This window comes from Myodes glareolus, chromosome 1 (assembly GCF_982192425.1).
Source record: "Myodes glareolus chromosome 1, mMyoGla1.1, whole genome shotgun sequence".
NCBI classification, from domain to species: domain Eukaryota; kingdom Metazoa; phylum Chordata; class Mammalia; order Rodentia; family Cricetidae; genus Myodes; species Myodes glareolus.
The window spans coordinates 139,821,302-139,841,368 of NC_142026.1; the positions used below are offsets into that span (position 1 = coordinate 139,821,302).

The 20,067-nt window shown below is 47.1% G+C and overlaps 1 protein-coding gene and 1 non-coding gene across 2 annotated transcripts in view; one reads left to right on the plus strand and one right to left on the minus strand.

The window, feature by feature from the left end:
* Window positions 1-1,330: 1,330 nt before the first annotated feature.
* Window positions 1,331-20,067, plus strand: part of Rps6ka2 (ribosomal protein S6 kinase A2) — a 268,826-nt gene continuing 250,089 nt past the window's right edge. Inside the window, exons 1-2 of the mRNA XM_087895940.1 lie at window positions 1,331-1,801; window positions 5,694-5,753. Of these exons, the coding sequence (XP_087752066.1) occupies window positions 1,739-1,801; window positions 5,694-5,753 (123 nt within the window). The 5' untranslated portion in view covers window positions 1,331-1,738. The remainder of the gene's footprint in view (window positions 1,802-5,693; window positions 5,754-20,067) is intronic.
* LOC125392465 (small Cajal body-specific RNA 3) lies at window positions 18,794-18,905 on the minus strand. The gene has a single exon (XR_007229542.1).

The window sequence follows — 20,067 nt, forward strand, 5'->3', positions numbered from 1 at the left end:
TCAGAAGTCTTTTGTGAGTGGTTTCCCTGGCTTTATTACGGAGAAAAATCATTTCATCTTGCCTGTTGTTAGCTTGTGACCTTCTTCATCCTGCCTCAGATTGACTTTATTATGGTCAGCATACTGGATGCCCTCCTCTGCTCACTCAGTCAGTCAGTAGGTGTCCAGTGTAAAATGAACAACCTTGCTATTATTCTTATCCTGAGTAGAATTAATTTTCAAAGTCCTCACTGGCCTCGTTCTGTAAAAAGATGAGGCTGAAGTGCCTCTTGTGAACACACGCCCACTCTCGCCCCTGCTGTTGGTGTAAGATGAGGTATTATTCTGCCGCACAATGGGAAGTGCGCAGGCTGTGGTCCCTCTCCGTCCTTTAGCTGGCTGCGTTTCTTGGTGACTTCATAAGGATGAAAGGACACAATGATGTTCTGAGCCTGAGATCTTCTCAAAGATAAGGGCACACAGAGATGAAGACGCTTGCTCCAGAGCAAGGCTAAACTGTGTTTGTCTCGAACACTATTTCCTGAGAGAAGGAACCAAATCGATCTAGGCTCAGCACGGATCATCTCCTAATGTGTTTTTCATTCCCAGACAGAAATGGAGCAGACCAAAGACCCATGCTTAAGGAACCCTTGAACACACTCCCTGCTCTGAGAAGCTAAGTTTCTCAGCTTCAGGCAGAGCCGGCTTCTTTACTCCCTTGTCTGTGGGTACTTTGTTTCTCTTTGAGCCATAGGACTGTCTCATCTGTAAAACCGGAGTGAAATAGCCAAGCTAGGTGGAAAGAACAAACTAGACAATGTGCCTAATAACCGGTGTTTAGAGTAAACGCCGTCCTGCCCCCGCAACACCCTTTTCCTGTTCTCCACTGGTCCTGCAGAGCAGACAGGGACAAACAGCTGCTCTCTGTCCCTTTCTGCAGAGGATTGGATGCCACACTTAAGGTTTCTGCAGCCAGTCTTCTTGCTTAGGGTAGAAGTGTGGTCCAAGACTGGATTCTGAGGTACCCATCCTGCTCAGTCCCTTCAGCGTGTAGGTACCCCTTTCTCCGGCTGTTTCCTGCCCAATGCCTCAACAGAGCTGTTCACTGGGGACAGCAGGGAGTCGCTGCACCAAGCTACTGCAGGCATCAGCGCAATTCCCAATGCGGGTGTCTGAAACCCCAGTGTGGAGGGGTGTCTCTGCTGCATCCGGCCTCCAGCCTCAGCAGAACTCCTGACAGGGGTGGTGGTGTGGGTCCCAGGCAGTGTCGCAGAGGTGGGGAGGGGAAGGGCAGAGCCCGAGCTCCAATCCCTTCTCCCTCGCTGGTCCTCCGTTGCTAAGCAGTTTCTATGGCAGCAGCATCCTCAGACTCAACTTTCACCCTCATTTAGAGCCAATTAAGGTAAAATAGTGAGAGGAGGGGCAGAGTGGCAGCGTAACTGGGAGGCAGGGAAGCACTCGGAGCCGAGCCGCACTCCGTGAGACAGACGCACAGACGCCCAGACGCAGCTGCAGTCTCCTTGCCTCACCGCCGCTGCAGCCCGCTGAGGAGGTTGAGCAGCCAAACCGAAGACCTCAGGACCCTCCCTGGCCCAGGAGATCGTCCCCGTCCTATGTCCCGCGAGCTCTCTCCCACTCCACACTCCAGCCTGGCCTGCTGCCCCCAGCCTCTGGCATCGATTCTCCGGCTGCTTGGTGCCTGCTTTTATTTTCTTTCTTGCTATCAACACTTGCTTGGAAGAAAAGGAAAGTTTATAAAATGCCGATAGCCCAGCTGCTGGAGCTATGGAAGAAGATCGAGGTGGAGCCCATGGAGATAGAGGTAGGTACCGAAGAGGGGAGCGTGCCCTTCCCCACAGTGCCCTCTGGATGGTAGCGAACGGACTTTGATTCCATAGAAAATTCAGTTTTTTAGTGAAGGTTAGTGTGGCAGATATGGTCGCTCTATGTCCGCGTTTCACATATGTGGCCACACAGACATGTGCATTTGTGTGCCTGTGGCAGTGTGTGTGTTGGGAGTGCATGCCTGAAGTCAGTAGAAGGCAAGCCTGCTGCCCACAGCCGCCCTGCAGTGTGCTTCTGACAGTGTGTCTTGTGCTCGGAAGTACTGCTATTGTCAACTAGTTGGCACCAGTTTGCTTTGCTTTCAACAAGTGGTCCAGATCATGGGCTAGATCTCCATTTGCTGCAGGGACTGACCCATTATGTTAGAAGGAACAGAGCAGGGGCAGCATTGTCTGGAACGTCCATGCACTCAGAGAGAGGGCCACCAGAAATGAGAGCCGAGGGAACAACGCCAGTGTCACACTGCTGGGGCTGTCGTGGGGACGGTGCCGGTGACGCTGTCCCCTAGGGAGGTGGCAAGCCTCTGGTGCCAGGAATTTCATTTGCTCTGTTTGGGTTCTACGTGATCATCAGAGCTTTTTCTGAGAAGAAAGTTTTCCGAAGTTGTTCAGAGCGGCTGCATCTTTAGATATTTGGGTACTGCCCTAGGAGCAACCGAAACTGCAATTTAAAAATGGCCAATTTGCCGGGCGGTGGTGGCGCACGCCTTTAATCCCAGCACTTGGGAGGCAAAGGCAGGCGGATCTCTGTGAGTTCGAGGCCAGCCTGGTCTACAAGAGCTAGTTCCAGGACAGGCACCAAAAACTACAGAGAAACCCTGTCTCGAAAATCAAAAAAAAAAGGCCAATTTTTATAGACTCCTGAATACCACAACCTAAGGCTTAATTTCTGCCTCATCTGACCTTACACATATAAGTTCCATGTTAACTTCTTTCATTTCATAGTGACGTGGAGACAGTCACAGAAATATATCTTTATTCTGAATGATTCTGTTTTAGAAGACAGCCTATTTGGTATTTTACTTTGAAGACTCCCATACAAATACTTGGAGTAGGGCTTACAAGATTGCTCAGTGCATGGGGGTGTTTGCTGTCAAGCCTGAGGACCTGAATTCCTAAACTCATGTGGTAATGGGAAAGATCTGGCCATTGAAAGTTGCCCTCTGATTTCTGCACATACACACACACACACACACACACGGCTGGGGAGAGAGGCAGACAGAGTCAGACAGAGAGACAGACAGAGACCAATAGACAAAGAGAGACAGAGACCAAATAAACAAGTATAATCTTGTAAGTGCTTGGAGGAGGGTATTGGTATTACATGGGGAGTAGAGCCTTTCGCAGACACTGTGTGCTGTATCTTGTAGCCAGAGCAGTCTGAGTATTGGTGCAAGGGGGTTGCCTTGGTGAGCAAGGGCGGCACTAGGCTCTGCCACTGCTGATCTGTTGGTACTTGATGCTGCCTTGAGGTTGAAGACAAAGCCACTCATTCCCCAGATGGCAAACTTGAGCCTATTTTTTTTTTCTTGAAAGATACTTGATACTTCTAAAATTCAACTTATGACTGAACAGTGCTGAGGGCAGACGTTCTCTTATTTCCTGTTGCTGACCCCGTCCTTTGTGGCCTGATGTCCATCTGCCCGACTTCTTGAACACAGAGCTCTTGTGGGGGAGAACTGGGCTGACAGAGAGGGGCGGGAATGAAGGAAACGTGGGGTCCTGTTGGAATTCTGAGTCTGGCACTATCACCAGGACAGAGGCTCCTAAGAGCAGCTTGTGTTTAAAACATTTCTGAAGTAGACCAGGACGGGCAGGCTCATGTTATTACAGAAATATGTCATGACCAAAGAAAACTGGCAAATCAACAATCCTGACGAAGAGTTGATAGCACCTGCCCTGCTGCGCTGAGGGTTGTGAGCTTCTGGGTTAGTCAGCCCAACACCGGGAGAGTCAGAGGCTAGAGAGCCCGGAGAGAAGACGTTTCCTCCGGCTTTCTGGTGAGGTTTTCGGAGCAGCAAACCTGTGGAGCATGCAGAGTGGGGGTGGGGCACTAAATTCTTAGCAGTCTGGAGCCGAGAAACAGCTGGAGTTGTCTCCACAGAAGGGCCAAAGCTGAAATACTCAAACTATAAACTTCCCAGCTCTCGGGGACCTTCCGTGTCCTCAAGTGTCATGTCCCTGGGTCACAGTACCCCAAGCTGACTTTATTTCTCATTTGCCCATGTTTTATGTCCTATGCTACTCAGATAGCTCACAGATCACAGACCATGTGCAGAACGGGGTGAGACGCACCGAGAGTCTGACCTTGCATGGACAGGAATATCAGTGGAACACAGTTAACGTCACTGGCTGGAAATCCATGTTCCTAGATTCTTCTTTTAGCCTAACACGGCTACACTTTGCTTTCCTCTCCCCAGTTTTTCTCTTGTCCGCAGTCCTAGGAAACCTAGGAATCTGAGGCCCACAGAAGTAAAACATGGTATATTCTTCATAAAAGCCAGCAATGCTCCAGCACATAGACTAGGGAAACCCATTGGCTCTCTAAGGAGACTAATTTTGGTACTATGAATTGGTTTGGGATATTTTGGATGATAATTTACCCATGAATGGGGTAAGAAAACATGGTGAATAAAAACTGGAGATTCTAGAGAAGCCCTGAAGAGTCTGGTATGGAGGGGAAGCAGTGGTTTCTGTGCGTTGTATCTGAGTCAGGACTGCCGGGTGCGCATGCTCAGCGGGGCTCGGTGGCCACAGCCATGCTCTGGAGAGAGAGGAAGGAGCAACAAGCGAGCCAGTGAGTGAAGCCATCTGTGGGGCTCAGCTGACTCATTTTAATAATATTTTTATTGAAGTGTGAGCTTTCTGGGATGCCACAGTGCATTAAAGAAAGCAAAATCTTGGTTTTCAAATGTTCCCCATCCACCATGATTCCCTGGTGACTCGGAGTCAAGTTAGTGAGATTTCTAACCCAGCATGGCTGCTGGCTCAGCCATCATGACATCATCAGCTAACCTGGGGCATCAGAGCACACTAGAGCTAGTGCTAGGTGGGAATGCTTCGCTGAGTTCTCTCTGAGTCTCAGGGTGGTAGGGGCTGTCCCCTTTTTAATAGGTCATATGAGCAGTCTTCCACGCTATTGCATTCTAAGCAGAGACGCAGCCCTGGCCTCCTGGTTAAACCTGAGCTACACAGGTGCTGTTTATGCATCTTAGTGAGCCCAGAACTTTACTGTCTGGGATTTCATTAATTCATCCCAGCTGGGCTTGGTGGCACACACCTGTAATCCCAAAACCCAGAAGGCAGAGGTGGGTTATAGACCTGTTTATCTAGCAAATTTCAGGCTGCTGGAGTTTTCACAAGTCACTTTCTAAGAAATAAACCCACAAAAATCCAATTCCTCTTCCAGAATTAATACGAGGCTGATTTGTTCCATTCAATCAGGACTGACTACAGATGCGTTTGGTGTCTGTCTGTGTCCACCCTCACCTCACCGTATGGATGTTTGAGCTGCATATAAGCTTGTCTCCTGCCTCCTGCTGGCTGAAGGCAGTATAACTGCCTCGTCTTCTGCATTGTGCCGGAAGTCCTACACTTCACTGATTCAGCAGCTTGTGACTTTAGACGTGAATACTCACTGCTAGCATGTAAAGCATCTGTCTCCAGCACCAGGCATTCCACAGTTACAGAGCTGTTCAGGTGCAAGAGAGCCATGTTGCAGACCCCACCACCTACCAAGCCAGTTACAGTTGTGCCAGTTACACACCTGAAGCACCTACCACGCTAGTTACAGTTGTGCTAATTATGCGTATGAAGCTGCTCACACAAATTTGAGATGCTAACCATATTAACCTATGTCTCTGTTGTTAGACCACAGAGGAGGACCTCAACCTGGACGTAGAGCCCACTCCAGAAGATGCCACAGAAGAAGTAACTATATCTTTTTATTTTTTAAAAATAATCTGTTGTTTGCGGGGGAGATTGGGTCTGGGAGGTAGAATATTGAGAGATCTGGAAGTTTAAAATATTGACCCATGAGCAGTCATTTGAGTGAAATGTGTATCTACCTGCAAATGTAAACATACACATATATGTATTGTGAGTATTACGTTAGTATGTCCCTCAAAAGAGACAGTCTAACCCTGTGAAGACAAGCACGAGTCAAGGGAGAACCTTGGTTTTAGGAGAGCTGCTGACAGTGAAGGCAGGTGTGGGAAACACTGGCGGAGGTACAGGAATGTAGGAAATGATTCCACCTGCTGGGAATTATGTAACATAGCTCTTGGAAGGCTTTGTGTGTGCAAGCAAGCCACAGGATCCTGGCAGGTGGATTCCTCTGTGGGGGTTTGCCTTTCCAGAGGCATGGAAGAAGATGAGGAAGAAGATGAGGTCCAAATGAGGAGAGTTGAGAGGCCACGTTGAGAGGCCAACGAAGAGCAGGACAGGAAAATGGGGCTGGAAGCAAAGAAGAGGAACAGGGTGTCTCTGGAGGCCCCGAGGTGGACATGAAACACCAAAAGCAAGAAAAGCACGGGCTGTTGCTGGCTACGGTCTTTCTGCTTCTGTGATCACAGGCAGACAGCTGGGACCTGGCCTAGGCTTTAGCTCGGCGACAGTGTCCCAGCTACACTGGTGACATAGAGGCCAGAAAGGTGTGAGGCAGTAGGGGTCAAATCCCAAAACTGAGTTGGAGCTGAAGCAGAAGAATTCTAGATAGGTGACGTTAGAAATTACACTGAGGAAAGGAATTCTGTCTGCGGTGGCTAGGGCTGTGGAAGGCTGACAAAACCGACCGGACTGAACGAACACTGTGGGTGTACTCAGCCGGGGCCACTGAGAACCAAAGGAGTTGTCTGGGCCACAGCTCTGTCGGCTCTATCATAGCATGGGGGAACTGGACTGGTGGGCATTGCCAGCCAGCTCACAGCCTGAGGACTGTCTTTGCTGCACCTAACCATGCATGCCAGGACAGATGCCTGCCCGTGCCTCCAGGTCCCAGGATCGCATGAAGCAGCTATTGATCAGTTAGGAAAATGCCATTAATCTGCCTCACCTTTGGCTGGCTACCTTCCCTTCTGCCACAGGGCCCTGGAGCTCAGTTCTCTCCAGAGCTTTAAAGTGATATGACTGAGTTTGGGCAGAATGTCTGCTTGGCTGCGAACCTTCGCTTTCCCTAGATAGCAGGCATAGCTCTGGGCAGGGCCACAGAAGCGGAGGTTAATGAAACATGAACTAGGGACTTTCCTGAAAGGTGCATATTTGACTGGACCCTTGCAAGATGTGGGGCAAAGAAGGAGGGTATACCCTCTACCACAATAACAGGGCCGGGGCTCATCAGACCCCAGCTGTCCCTTTAACGCTGCCTTGCCACATTCTAGGGAAAGCCCTGCTTCCCGGGAACCTTCACTGTATGTGCACAGCACAGAGTGTGAGGAGAGACGAGGCAGCCTGTGTGGCGTAGATGACCCATTTTAGCATGCTTTTTACAGGAGCAAAGAAGGTGAGCTTTCTTTCTGAGATGTCACAATGCATTAGCGAAAGGAACCGAGTTGACTCCTGGAGACAGATTCTGTGGCACTGTAGGGGTAGGTGTGGCAGGTTGCTCGTTTTGTAGCCTCATGTGGAGCAGCAAGATTGGGTATGGTGATGTGTTAATTCGTTTGAGCTGTTGCAACAACATAGCAGCAGCTCAGCGGCTCTTCAATGACTGATCCTGTCCCACAGCTCTGGAGGCCCGTGATGCTCCTGCCTCCGCCCTGTTAGTGCTGGGATCGTAGTCATATACCACCACACGCTTTTTCCTAGTCCTCCTATTAAAGCATTCAACTCGTGTGCAAGTTGTTTTGATAATGGGATATGGGGAGTGGAAATTCTTTCCTGATGGTAACCTTGACTGGAAGATAGGACATCAGAACTTTAATATCTGTGATAAATAAAGGAGAGCTCCAAGCACAACTCAGGGGATTTGGATTTGTAGGATCATCACGCTGACACAGGGATGCACCCATTTTGTTTGTGGGCTGATAATTACTGAAGAAATCACTTGCTTGCTTAATGTTTCTGATGGATGATGTTGAAAAGCATCAGGTAGTTTTCCGTCGTCCCTGCGGACTGATGCCCTTTGCCGTTCTGTAGGCTTGGCTGCTGTTGACGGAATCATGGAATTCTTTACCCTTCCTCCTTGGCCTTGGGACAATCTGTGAAATTTTCTAAAGTGCAGGATTTGTGGCTCAGGTAAAACAGGAAAATTTGATGGCCACAAACTAAGTACTAAAAGTTTCTCCTTTGCCAGTGAACATGTGATAATTAAAAGTTATCTGGTTGTGGAAAAACTAATCAGAAATTATAACTGCAGGTGAAGCGCCATGCTCACCCTAGAGAGTGCTGGCGGACATTAGAACTGTTCCATCTTGGAATAACCTTAGTCAAGGTGGCCACTTTTTTGAGACAGGGTCTCACTATGTAGCCTTGGCTGGCCTGGATCTCACTGTGTAGTCCGGGTGGGACTCACATTCACAGAGATCTGCCTGCTTCTGTCTCCCACGTGCTGGGATGAAAGACACGTGTCACCTCACTTGACCTTAGTTTTATTTTTAATATTATGCATGCATGTGTGTCTGTGTGCAGGATTGTTCATGTGAGTACAGTTTCCAGAGACGCCAGAAGAGGGCTCCAGAGCCTTTGGAGCAGTAGTTAACAGGTGGCCATGAGCCGCCCAGCCAGAGTGCTGTGAGCCGCCCAGTCAGCCTGCTGGTCTAAGAGCAGTTTGGACTCCTATCTGCTGAACCAACGCTCCGGTCCCAGGTGGCTTTTTAAAACGGAGAAATGTTCCTCCTTTTCTTTCCTTTTAAAGTGTAGAGCACATTGGATGTTTCATGTCAGAACATTTCCCTGTGTAATCTTTATCTGGCTCTGTCAGGTGCCTTGGCTCTGCCCAACTTCTGGAGAAAAGAACCCCAGGGAAGTTCCAACACAAAGAGTGAAAGTAGGTTAAGATGTCTGCTTCTGAACCTGAGAGCTAACACAGCTTGTTCTCCCTCCTCTGTGGTTGGGGGAAAGGTTTCCTTTCTGGAGTAACTGCTTCCTTGGAGGGCGTTTGTGCTGTGAATTCCTAGGAGGGAGCCTTACTCTGATTCCATTCCGTACTACAAGGCAGGCAGCCATTATACTCTAAACAGCAGCGGTGAACCAGCAGGTTCTCTGTGAACCACTTCCCCGAGGTTGTAGCTGAGGGCTCAGCGCAGGGCAGGTTGTAGGCTCCGAAGGAAGCAGAGGCAACAGCTGTGTGCCTGATAAGGCGCCTGCAGTGTGACTTTGAGAGCTCCTATTTCCTCTGAAGACTGGAATGCTGGGAAATTATGATGTGGAGCGCATCGACGTGGACAGCGAATGTGGGAGGGAGAAGGCTTGAGGCTGTCCCCCTTGACTGCACGCGCTTTGCCTTTCAGGGTTAATTGAGCACATTTATCCATGGTCAAGAGGCAGCTGTCACCTCATTGTCTGGGAAACACATTTGGCCATTGCTGGAGAGTACTCAGTGTACTTCACCCACCACAATGACATGCATTCAGGGACGGTGCTCTTACTCATCCATGTGGCAGATGAGCCATCAGGGATGGAGCTATGGATGGCGGTACTCCTTTACCAGTTAGAACCTCCTGGACCATGGACGGGGGGCGGGGGTCAGGTGGACTGCACTGGAATACAGATGCTTCCCGCATCTTCTCAGCACCACACCACGCCAGGCTCCTGGGCCATTTTGTCAACGTTTTACTCACCAAGAATTGCCAGATGTTTTGGTGGTTTTTAGGTAAGCTTTTATTTCACAGAAAAAAATATGAAAAATGCTAGCATTTGTTGTATGAACGTGTTTTTAGAAAGGCTGAGGCTTCAGGGTCATATTCATTAATCATCATGAAGAACAGTTTTCTGTCTGTGATGACGCTATGAGTTTTCATTTTATTCCTTGTGACTGGTGAGGTGCTCCCCCTCCCCCACTAGTTGTGATGGCAGCACAGGAAATGTCTGTCTAGTGAGTGGGTGCTGAGGCTGCCAGCTTCAGTCTGCAGGAGAGAGCGACAGGGAGACTGCCAGGGCGGGGTTCTGACAGATGCCCAGAACCATCGAGGAAGCTGAGGCAGGCAGCAAGAGTTCAGAAGCTGGGGAAGATTCTGGAGCTGCGCATATGGCCCCCTTTCTAGGTGTCACCAGATCATTGATTACTTCCTGAGCACATCTCTCTCTCTCTCTGACCGTGGCGTGACTTGTTCAGTGAGGATGTGGGGAAGGAGACAGGTCAGGGGACACCAGGGTGCCAGAGGGAGAGAGCCAGTACAGGACAACCCTCAGGGCCTGGACAAAGCCCTGGCGTCACGGGGAGCTGCTAATGCAAGGCCAACCCTGTGTGGAGCCAGCGTACCACCTCTCCTTTCTCTGGAATCTAGAGACAGAGATTCCCTTTCACATTAAAGAAAAAAGGAGAAAGAAAAAAAAAACAGCTGCAACTGGTTTGAATAGAAGTGAGACAGGATGAATAATGAAGCTTAGGAACTAATAAAGCAATTAAGAGCGATGCAATTACAGTTTAAAGAGATAGTTAATAGCTTTGAAAGATTAATAAGACACTCTCCCAAGTCCTGCTTGTTACGTTACATAATCTGTTCAGACAACCGTGGGCCCTCGAGGGGCAATACGCATGTTCCAGTGACTGCTCCAGTCTCTCTGTGTTTGCAAGTCTTACAGTGCTTGGTCCGTTAGTCAGAGTTGTGGTAATGCTTCCATGGGTCCTAGCAACGGGAAGCGCATAGTATGAATGCTTCTTGGAAACAGATAAAATTGGCCAAGCTGCAGAGTTCCCCCCATCCAAGCTTCCTGTGGGCATGCACAAGTGACAATGGCTTCAGGGAGCATGAACATATTTTGAGGCAAAAATGAGGGACCATATATGAATTTGCAACCTAAACTACTGCATGTGGCAGTTATTTACAATAATACACAACCGACAAAGCATCCAGCTCTTGTCATGCAGGGCATCTGTACCCTGGGATATCCTTTCTTACTGGCATGTTGTTCATCGAGGATGGGTCAATAGAGGTGGTTCAACCTGACATCCTCATCTTTCTGCTTTTATAGCAGAAAGTCAGACATTGCACAGTCCCTCAGCCAGTCAGCAGGGCTCTCAGGCTAGGGACCCCAGCCCAGGGTTCTGAGCTGTGAGGGATCCAGGTGGAGGCTGCAGCATCCATAGATAGCTGGAGAAACTTGGGAACTTTGGTCAGCACGCGCTCCAGCATGGTTCACTGCAACGCCAGTGGCAGTGCATCCAACAGTGACTCTGTGGGTGGAACTGCACGGAAACGCATTCTCCAGGGAACATGGTGGCGGCCTTGTTGGAGCGCAGTCACGTGTGAAGATCACTGTTTCAGCGTGAGGAAGAGTGTGGGACCTTTGCTCTCCCCAGCCTTATCCTGCAAACCAGCCTGGGAGCAACTCAGGTCACTGAGGCTCCCGACAAACAGCACAGTGACGTCTCGGTTGCCAACACGTGTGAGCTGTGTGACAAGAACTCTTTTCAGTGCATTCCAGAGTTACAGCACCTGGCCTCTTCTTGGACCCGGGGAAACGGGGAGGGGTGTTCTACAGTAGCAACCTATCTAAAGAGGGACTGTCTGTATTTCCCTGTCTATCCAGATGATGCCTACTGTCTCCGATTCACTTGCACCCCATATGGAGAATAGATTTTACTGGTGGATGGAGTGTGGACACAAGGCATCCAGTGGCTTAGACCTTCCTTGTGATACACAAGTGGCCTATGCCCCAGTCTGTCCTATCTTTCCTACACCACACACAGAGGAGCTGCCTCCCAGGAGGGCGTCATGTTAGGTCCTACATGAGCTTGGTGCCCTGTGAGCCATGCCTGTCACACAGCTAGCCCTAGAGAGCTTCCCCCTCATAGCTGAGGTTGTGTGCAACGCAGACACTGAGTCCCCACACAGGGATTCTCTCACCTTTTAACTTCTCTCTCTAAATAATAATAATAAATGATGATGATGAAAATAATAATAATAAACTTACCTAAATTCATTTTTCAATGTATACATAACACTCCAGAGGAGCCTTAGCTGGGAGATACTTTTGAAAATTAGCCCCTTTCTCAATTTTTAGATGATCTTTCTCTCTATGTCTTAATGAAACATCGAATTACAAGAATATTAATTCATCCCAAATGGATAATTTGAAAAATTACATCTAGGGAAACCATGTGTTTATGTGTGTGAGTGATAGTGTATGTGTGTGTATGTACATGTGAGTGTTCTTTTTACTCAAGTAGACTTTCTTCTGTTGATAATAATGAGTTTTGGTAAGAACAACAAGCCATTAGAAAATCCAGTCTTTCACTTGACTTGTGCTAAGCCCTTGCAATCGGGTGTGGAAATGAAGTCTTTGCAGTTGGTATGAGTTATAATAACGTCTAGGAAATCAGCAAAGCATAATTTTCCCAGAGTGCAGTATCAAAACACCTGGGTGCCAAGCACATGCAAAAGAACCAACCCATTGCCAAATGGTTCAGAGTGAACCATAGGTGAGCTTCACCTTGGTTACCCCCTGCCTCTTCTAGATGATGGCCCGTTGGAGCATGGCAGATGAGGTCTTGACAGGTAACTCCACAAGTCTTTCCTGAGCATTTATGTGAAGCTGTCTGTATTAGCACATGGGAGAGAAACACCAGCAAGACCTGTAGCTCTTCAGGGTCACCATCTGCTTGGTAACTGACATGTAAGTGTGTAGTTCAAGTGAACAGGCAAAGACAATAAGAAGGTGTTTTCTTGCTGTCAAGGGACAGTGAAAACTCTTCTGTATTGTTGTGGTCTGGTGCCAGCCCGGACCATAAGTTATTTCTCCAGACCAGAGGGGAGGCGTGGGATTAGACACAACTCACATGGCTTTTTCGGGAGGGAGATCCTCCCCCATGAAGTCCTGAGTTCACATCCTGAAAATTCCTCTGCATTTATTTTCCAAACAGTGTTATATACCAAAACATAAACTGTGGGGGAAATTCATTAGCATTCTGTTTCCTAGGTAACCAGGTAAATGGCTGTGGTCACATCCACACATCTGCCTATGCCTGCTCTGTCACATCTTTCTATTTTCCTGCTCTGTAATTCATAGGCTGAATTAGCATCTCTATCCCAGGCATCCTCCAAATTACAAAGAAGGAACAGAACAACATCCTGACCCTTTGTTGGGGAGGTGACCACCTCCTGAGATTCTGGTCTCCATACCATGTAGACCTACAGGCCTACACTGTATCCACAGGCACAATACTGGATGCCCTGGGCCTCTCTCTTCCAAGTCACAAGTCTGTTCCTCTCCTCCTTCCATCCTGCCTCCCCATTTTACTCACTCGTGCACTCTTGCATGTGTACTTGCACGCACACGTAATAGTGACCAAGTCCCACCTGCTTTCCTTCAACAGCTCTCTACCAAGCAATGGTGCACTTTCAGTATTCTCCCAAATAAACACCCTTGAACAAGATTACCCTGGGTGACAGAGTTCTGTAGAAAGGCGAGACAGGGTGAAGCTACAGGGTGAATCTAAAGGTTCTTCCTGTGTGTTTACTGCCCCAGACTTACATATGGAGGAGGAACTAGTCTAGAAATCTGTCAGGACACCATTCAAGACTACTCAGTCACCCTCCATCCATACAACCCTCAGCCTGGTAAGTTCCTGTCCCTGCTGTCAGGGATCCAAGGTGTTCTAGTTGCCAGGTCAACAGAAAGAGTAAAACACAGTGTACTGTGTTACTCCGAGCCTGGGCCACCCATCACTGGTTTCTTTACAGCTGATGTCTACAGCAGCAGCTCTCCTCACTACCGTTTAGGTCAACAGTTCTCAAGCCATGGGTGGCAATGCCTTTGGGGGCCACAGGACCCATTCATAGGGGTCACATATCAGACATCCTGCTTACCAGATATTTACATTATGATTCATAACAGTAACAAAACTGCAGTCATGAAGTAGCAACAAAAATAATTTTATGGTTGTGGGTTGCCCTAATGTGAGGAACTGTATTAAAGGAATCCAGCATTAGGAAGGTTGAGAACCACTGCCTTAGGTCAAGGACATAGCCACAGGGTCACTAGAGAAGTCTATCTTAGAAGCAAAGGAGCAGTTAGGAGCACAGTTCTAGTACCGAAAAGAAAGCGTCTCCTGTTCCAAATGGGCAGCATTGTGGTATCATGTTTTAAGCTAACGTGAAATGCATTAATGTTTTATTTTATTTGTGTGCATACACGTGTGTGTGAGTATGTAGAGCCCAGAGACTGACTTCTTTTATTACTCTTGACGTTATTTTTCAGACAGTGTCGCTCACTGCACCTCAAGCTCATTGATTCAGCTAGATGCTAGGCCAGCAGCCCGTGGGTGTCTTCCTGTCTCTACAGTCTCCATACTGGCATTATAGGCACATGACACTCTGTTCAGCTTCTTACATGGGTGCTAAAACTCTGTACTTATTTCCTTGTGTTTGTGTCAGGAAGGTCAAAAGCACTTCACTGTAGAAGTTAAAGTTCGTTTGTCCTCAGCATGTCACCATGCCTCCTTAAGAAACTCAATCATACATACATTAAACCCTGTTGACAGGCATTGATTTCCTACTGGCAATTTTAGCAAAGCATCAGCCGCACACTGCCTCATAAAGACCTCTAGAGACGGAGGACGGAGGTTCTGAGCTATGACCCAGGCGTTGCCATGGCACGATGCTGAATTTGCAAACGAGACTGGCAAAGGGTGGAAAGCGAACTCAGGATTATGGATTAGGAGAACCTCTGCTTGTTAGTCTTCAGGAACTTCATTTTCACTTTGGAGGGAAAATGGTGTTCTGGTTTAGCTTAGGGTATAGAAAGCTGTAACTGAGCATAGCCAACAACAAGAAAGAGCCAGGAGATCTAAAAGGGGGTCGTGTTTCTTGAATTGTTAAATGGAGCATGGCACTCAGGTGAGCACCTTCCTGAAGGATGCTATGTGAGAATCACATGGCGTGGTGATGTCACCTGTGGCCAGGAAATCACATGGTACGGTGATGTCAACCATGGCCAGGATAGTGACAGACAGCACTATCATGGTGGATAAAAAAGATCACAGCTGAGTATGAGCTATGTATCAGTTTAGAGTCTCGGAGTTCCTAATACAGGGAGTCCCCAGATCTGTCTATAGCTCTTCTCCACTAGCCTTGACTGTGTGGGCAAGGAGCAGGGAAAGGCAGGGCCTGAAAGAGTGCCCCTATGTGGAAGAGAGTCATGAACTTCCATCCTGTGCCCAAATGTTCTCTCCTATAATTTGAAACCAGAATCTCATGGATGAGGGGGAGAAGGATCCTACTTAGAGGTTGTAGAAATTAAAGAAATTAATGGCTGAGATAAGGGAGATCTCCCAGCTATAGGCTCTGTATTTAGAAAAAGGTAACAGTCATTGCTCAACTTCTGGATTAGGGGAAGGTACACAGAGACTGAAGAGAGGTAGAAGCCAAGGACCACCCGCTTAGATAGTCAGGAAACTTGGCATGCATGTCCTGAACTGAAGAGAGAAGACAGTTATGCCTAGGGAAAGATGGGAATCCTACTCTCCCAAGCTTCCTCCACTAAGGCTGACTGTGACCCCCTGGTGGCCCAGGTCCTCAGGGTCTCCTTTATCATGAAAGATGGAGAAGAGGACCAGGAACCCCAGAAAGCACCATCCTCATATTCCTTAGCAGGTGACAGAATATGTGGCAACTTGCAAGAACTGCACAGGGGCAAAGACACTGAAAACCCCAAGCAAGAAGATGTGTCCCCTGGGAGGGTGCGATGCTGCGCAATGTGCCCATTGTTGCAGGAAAGGTAACTGCAACAGTCTAGTGAGACCAAGAAGTTTAGCAAGGTTCCTGGATATAAAGTAAATATAGGAAAGTCAGTTATATTTATGTAGATAACAAAAATTCGAACTTAAAATATGTAACAACATTTAATGACACTAAACAATAAGTATTACAAAATATGTGCAAGTTTTGCATACTGCAAACAACAAACACTGTTGAGGGAGAAAGTCATTCTTCATAAAGAATTCTCATGGACCAAAAACTGGCTCAGAGGGGAAAGTCACTTGCTGCCGAACCTGACTGCCTGAGTCTGATCCTTGGCTCCAGTGGTGGAAGAAAACATTCCCGTAAGTGGTCTTCTGATTTCTACATGTATGCTTTAGTACACACACACACGCACACACACACACACACACCACATAAACACACACACACACAAACAGCAACAATAAAAAAAAACCAAGGTAATAAAAACTTAGAACCTAAAACACTGAGACTACCAGAAGAAAACACAGGCACTACCCTACAAAATATTGGCACAGATAGGGCTTTTTGAATTAAACTCCACTCAGGGATTAAGGATAACAGTTGAAAAATGGGACCTCCAATAACTAAAAAGCTTTTGTGTAGCCAAGAAAACAATCACCTGAGTAAAACAAAGGCTACAGAGTGGGAGTGAATCTTGGCCAGCTATCTGTCTGACAGTTGATCGCTATTTTGAATATATAAAGAATAAAAAAAAGTCAAGAAAGTAAATGGCCCCATTAAAGAATGGGCTGTGACTCTGGAAAGAGGCAGAAAGACAAGTGATTAAAAACTGTGCCAGAAGGTGCTGAGCGTCTTCAGCAATCAGGGAGAGGATTGGCAGGACCCATGTCACCCCAGCTAGGATGGGTGAGACGGTCAACCAAATAGCCAACAGCAGACGCTGGTGAGGTTGTGGGGAGGGCGAATGTGCACTCACTGCTGGTGGCATTGAAAGCTGGTGTAGCCATGCTGGAATTCTTTGTTTTTAAGTTCTCAAGTCAGTGTTCAGAAAACTCACACGGATAGGCAGTTCTTTTCAAAGAGACCCTGAGACCCTGTGCCCACGAGTCAAGACTGTAGCATGTCTTCTCACAGAACATGTTAAGATGACTCGACATTACATGCAAGTGCAAAGGACTTAGTGTAGCTACCCCTTTGTAAAGTAAGAACATGGTGGGCAAACCCATACTGAGCATGTTAAAGTCATGCATAGAGATTTAATAATTATGACTGTTGGCTGTTGGCATGCACATAAACACATCAATTAAAGGAATGAACAGGAGGAGACCCCTGACTTTGTGCTCAATTGATTTTTACACAGACATCAAGGTTATCTTTTCAACAAATGGTGTTGAGCAACTGGATACTTGTTTTTAAAATGATAACACAAATAGGAAAGCAAGAATTCAAAGCATCACTGTCCAGATGTCAAGAGACCCTACAGACTAACAAACACTTTTAGCAAAGAGGTGGATTACACAGTTAACATGCTCCATAGCCTCCCTGTTTACCAATGACGAGTGGACTGAGAAGGAAATCAGGGAAACAACCCATTTACAGTACAGTACAAAACAACAAAACCCAGACCCACAACATATGCAAGCCTAACCAAGGAGGTGGAAGACCTATACAGCTAGAACTATAGAACACTGAGGAATTCGAAGAGAACAGTAGAGGAGGGAGTGACCGCCCATGCACATGGATCGGTAGGATTAATACTGTGTAAGTGGCCATCGACCAAAACCAATCTACAGATCAATACAGTCTCATACAAACTCTAATTTTGCAGTTCTTCACAGAAATTGAAAACACATCTTAAAATTTATATGGAAGCACGAAAGACCCTAACTAGTCAAAGCAATCCTGAGCAGCAAAAACTGTGCTGCAGACATTTCTGTTCATAGTTTCAGGTTACTGCAAAGTCAGAGTAGTCAAACGTGGCCCTGGCCAATCAGGTCCATTGATTAGTGGATTAGACCTGGGGACCTAGATCTAAGTCCACTCACCTACTGCCTCCTGAATTCTTTTTACAAAATGCCAGAAATACACATCAGAGAAAAGTTGCCATAACAAATGGTATTGGGAAAACTGGATATCTCCATATAGAAAAATGAAACTTGATTCTTCTCTCTCACCTCCACCCTCAACCAATTCCAAATGGATCAAACGTCTCAGTGTTAGATCCGAAACTCTGAAGCTTCTGGAAGAAAGAGTAAGGAGTGCACTTCAGGATAGCTGCTCACACAGAGACTTCCTGAGGAGGACTCTGATCACCCAGGAAATGGGACCAGCTGGCATCAAGCGGAGCTTCCTGAAATTCGTCAGCTTCTGCAGATGTAAAGGGACGGGCTATGTGTCTGAAGAGGCAGCCTACATACTGGGGAAGGAGTTTGCCACCCATGCATACACCTGACAGAGGATGGGTGTCTAGAGTATGCAAAGAGCTTAAAACCAAACACCAGCAAAGCAAACAGCTCAATTAAAAATTGGGCTATTGAACAGCACAGAGAGTTCCCGGAAGAAGACGCGCCAATGAAGCACTAAGTACTTTTAAAATATTTGTATTTCTCCATCAAGGAAGCACAAACTGAGGCTACTTTGAGTCTTTGTCATATTCCAGGCAGAATAGCTAAGGGTAAAAAAACAAAGACACAGAATGTTGGTATAGCCCTGGGGCATAGGGAACACCATGCACAGCTGGTGAGTGCATAAACTGGTGTGGCCACTGTGGGTACCAGTGTGGCTGTGCCTTGGAAAACTAGAACAGACCTGGTGTCTGAGCCAGCCATGCCACCCCTGGCTGCGTGCTCACAGGACCCTGCTTCCTGCTGCAGGGATACCTGCTTATCCATGTTAGCTGATGCTCTACTCACAATAGCAAGGACATGGAACAGAGTAGATGTCCATCATCCGATGAATGGATAATGGAAATACAGTATTCGTACACAGTGGGATTTGGGGTGATGGGGTTGGAGAAGTAGCTTTACTTGATCTTCTCTTGTTTGCTTTCACAATCTAGTACACTTTATCAGCAAAGATATTGAACTCAAGAAAAGGTAAACAATATTTAGAATGGCAGTTTAAAAAGTTGTATGGAAAGGAATGATCAGAGATCTCACGTGTATGTAGGATTGTTGCCTTCTGCAGACAAATGATATTTCCTCATTTGTCTACATGGTTGAATGTAGATGGGCCCTATCATCTTCCTCGGGGGAGGTGTTGAGAAGGCTCAGAGTCAATGACATAGACACCAGGAGTCCATCGAAAGGGATGCAGCAGACTCACATGCAAAATCTTCTGCATCCTCCCGGCACTCAGGTGTTTTGATCCATTGATAGCACAATGTCGCCCCTGATTGGCTAGGCATGATCAGGACCTCTGACAGCACCAGGTAGCTTCCAGGTTGGCTCCTCTGTGCCTGGGAGGCCTTAACTTCCTACAGTTGACTCTGCAGTTTCTATCACAATGGAATTTTATTCAGCTGTACAGAAAGATGCAGTTTGTGACCAGAAGACATAATAATGATTAATGTAACCCAGACCTAGAAGGACAGGTGGCACATGTTCTCATTCCTATGTGGATCTTTAGTATTGAATCTTTAGATTTGTAACTTTGACTTGGAGTCCTTAGAGAATCCAGGAGACTGTAAAGGGATCACTGATGGGGAAGAGGAAAATATTTTAATGGAGGAAGATAGGAGAACACAGATAATGCCAACCTCCTTAATAATTTAGGAAATGCAGATTAAAAACACACTGAGATTGTATTGCATGGCTCCTGCAGTGGCTAAAGCTAAAATATTGGATTAAATGCCGACAAAGGCATCGTATGCTAGGCCTTTCTTCCTGGTTGTGTAGAATATAACATGGCAAATTACTTTGGGACACAATTGGGAAGTATTTTATGAAGGTAAATATCCACTTACTTTGAGCCTAAGAATTTCACTCTTAGATATTGACCTAAAGTGTGTATCCACCAGATACTGCCATGTACACACACACACACACACACACACACACACACACACATGCACTCAGAGTCAGCTCAAATGTACATCAACTTATGCAAAGATGGACATTGTTCTCCGCCTCTCCAAATGAAAGACCAAGCCAAAGGCACATGTGACACAGGGCCACAGTGCCAGCTGAAGTGAGAGAAGTCAGTATCATCACCCCATGGTGTACCTTCTATCCTTGAGGTCCAGGCTACAGAAGGGCACATTGGCCACAGAGGCACAGAAGGGATATCGCTGTGTTCATGTGACTGCATGAATCTGTCAAAGTTCATTGATGTGGTGCTAGAAACAGTTTAGTTTGTGAAGTGCTTGTCTGGAACGCACACGGCCCTGGGTTTAGTCCCCA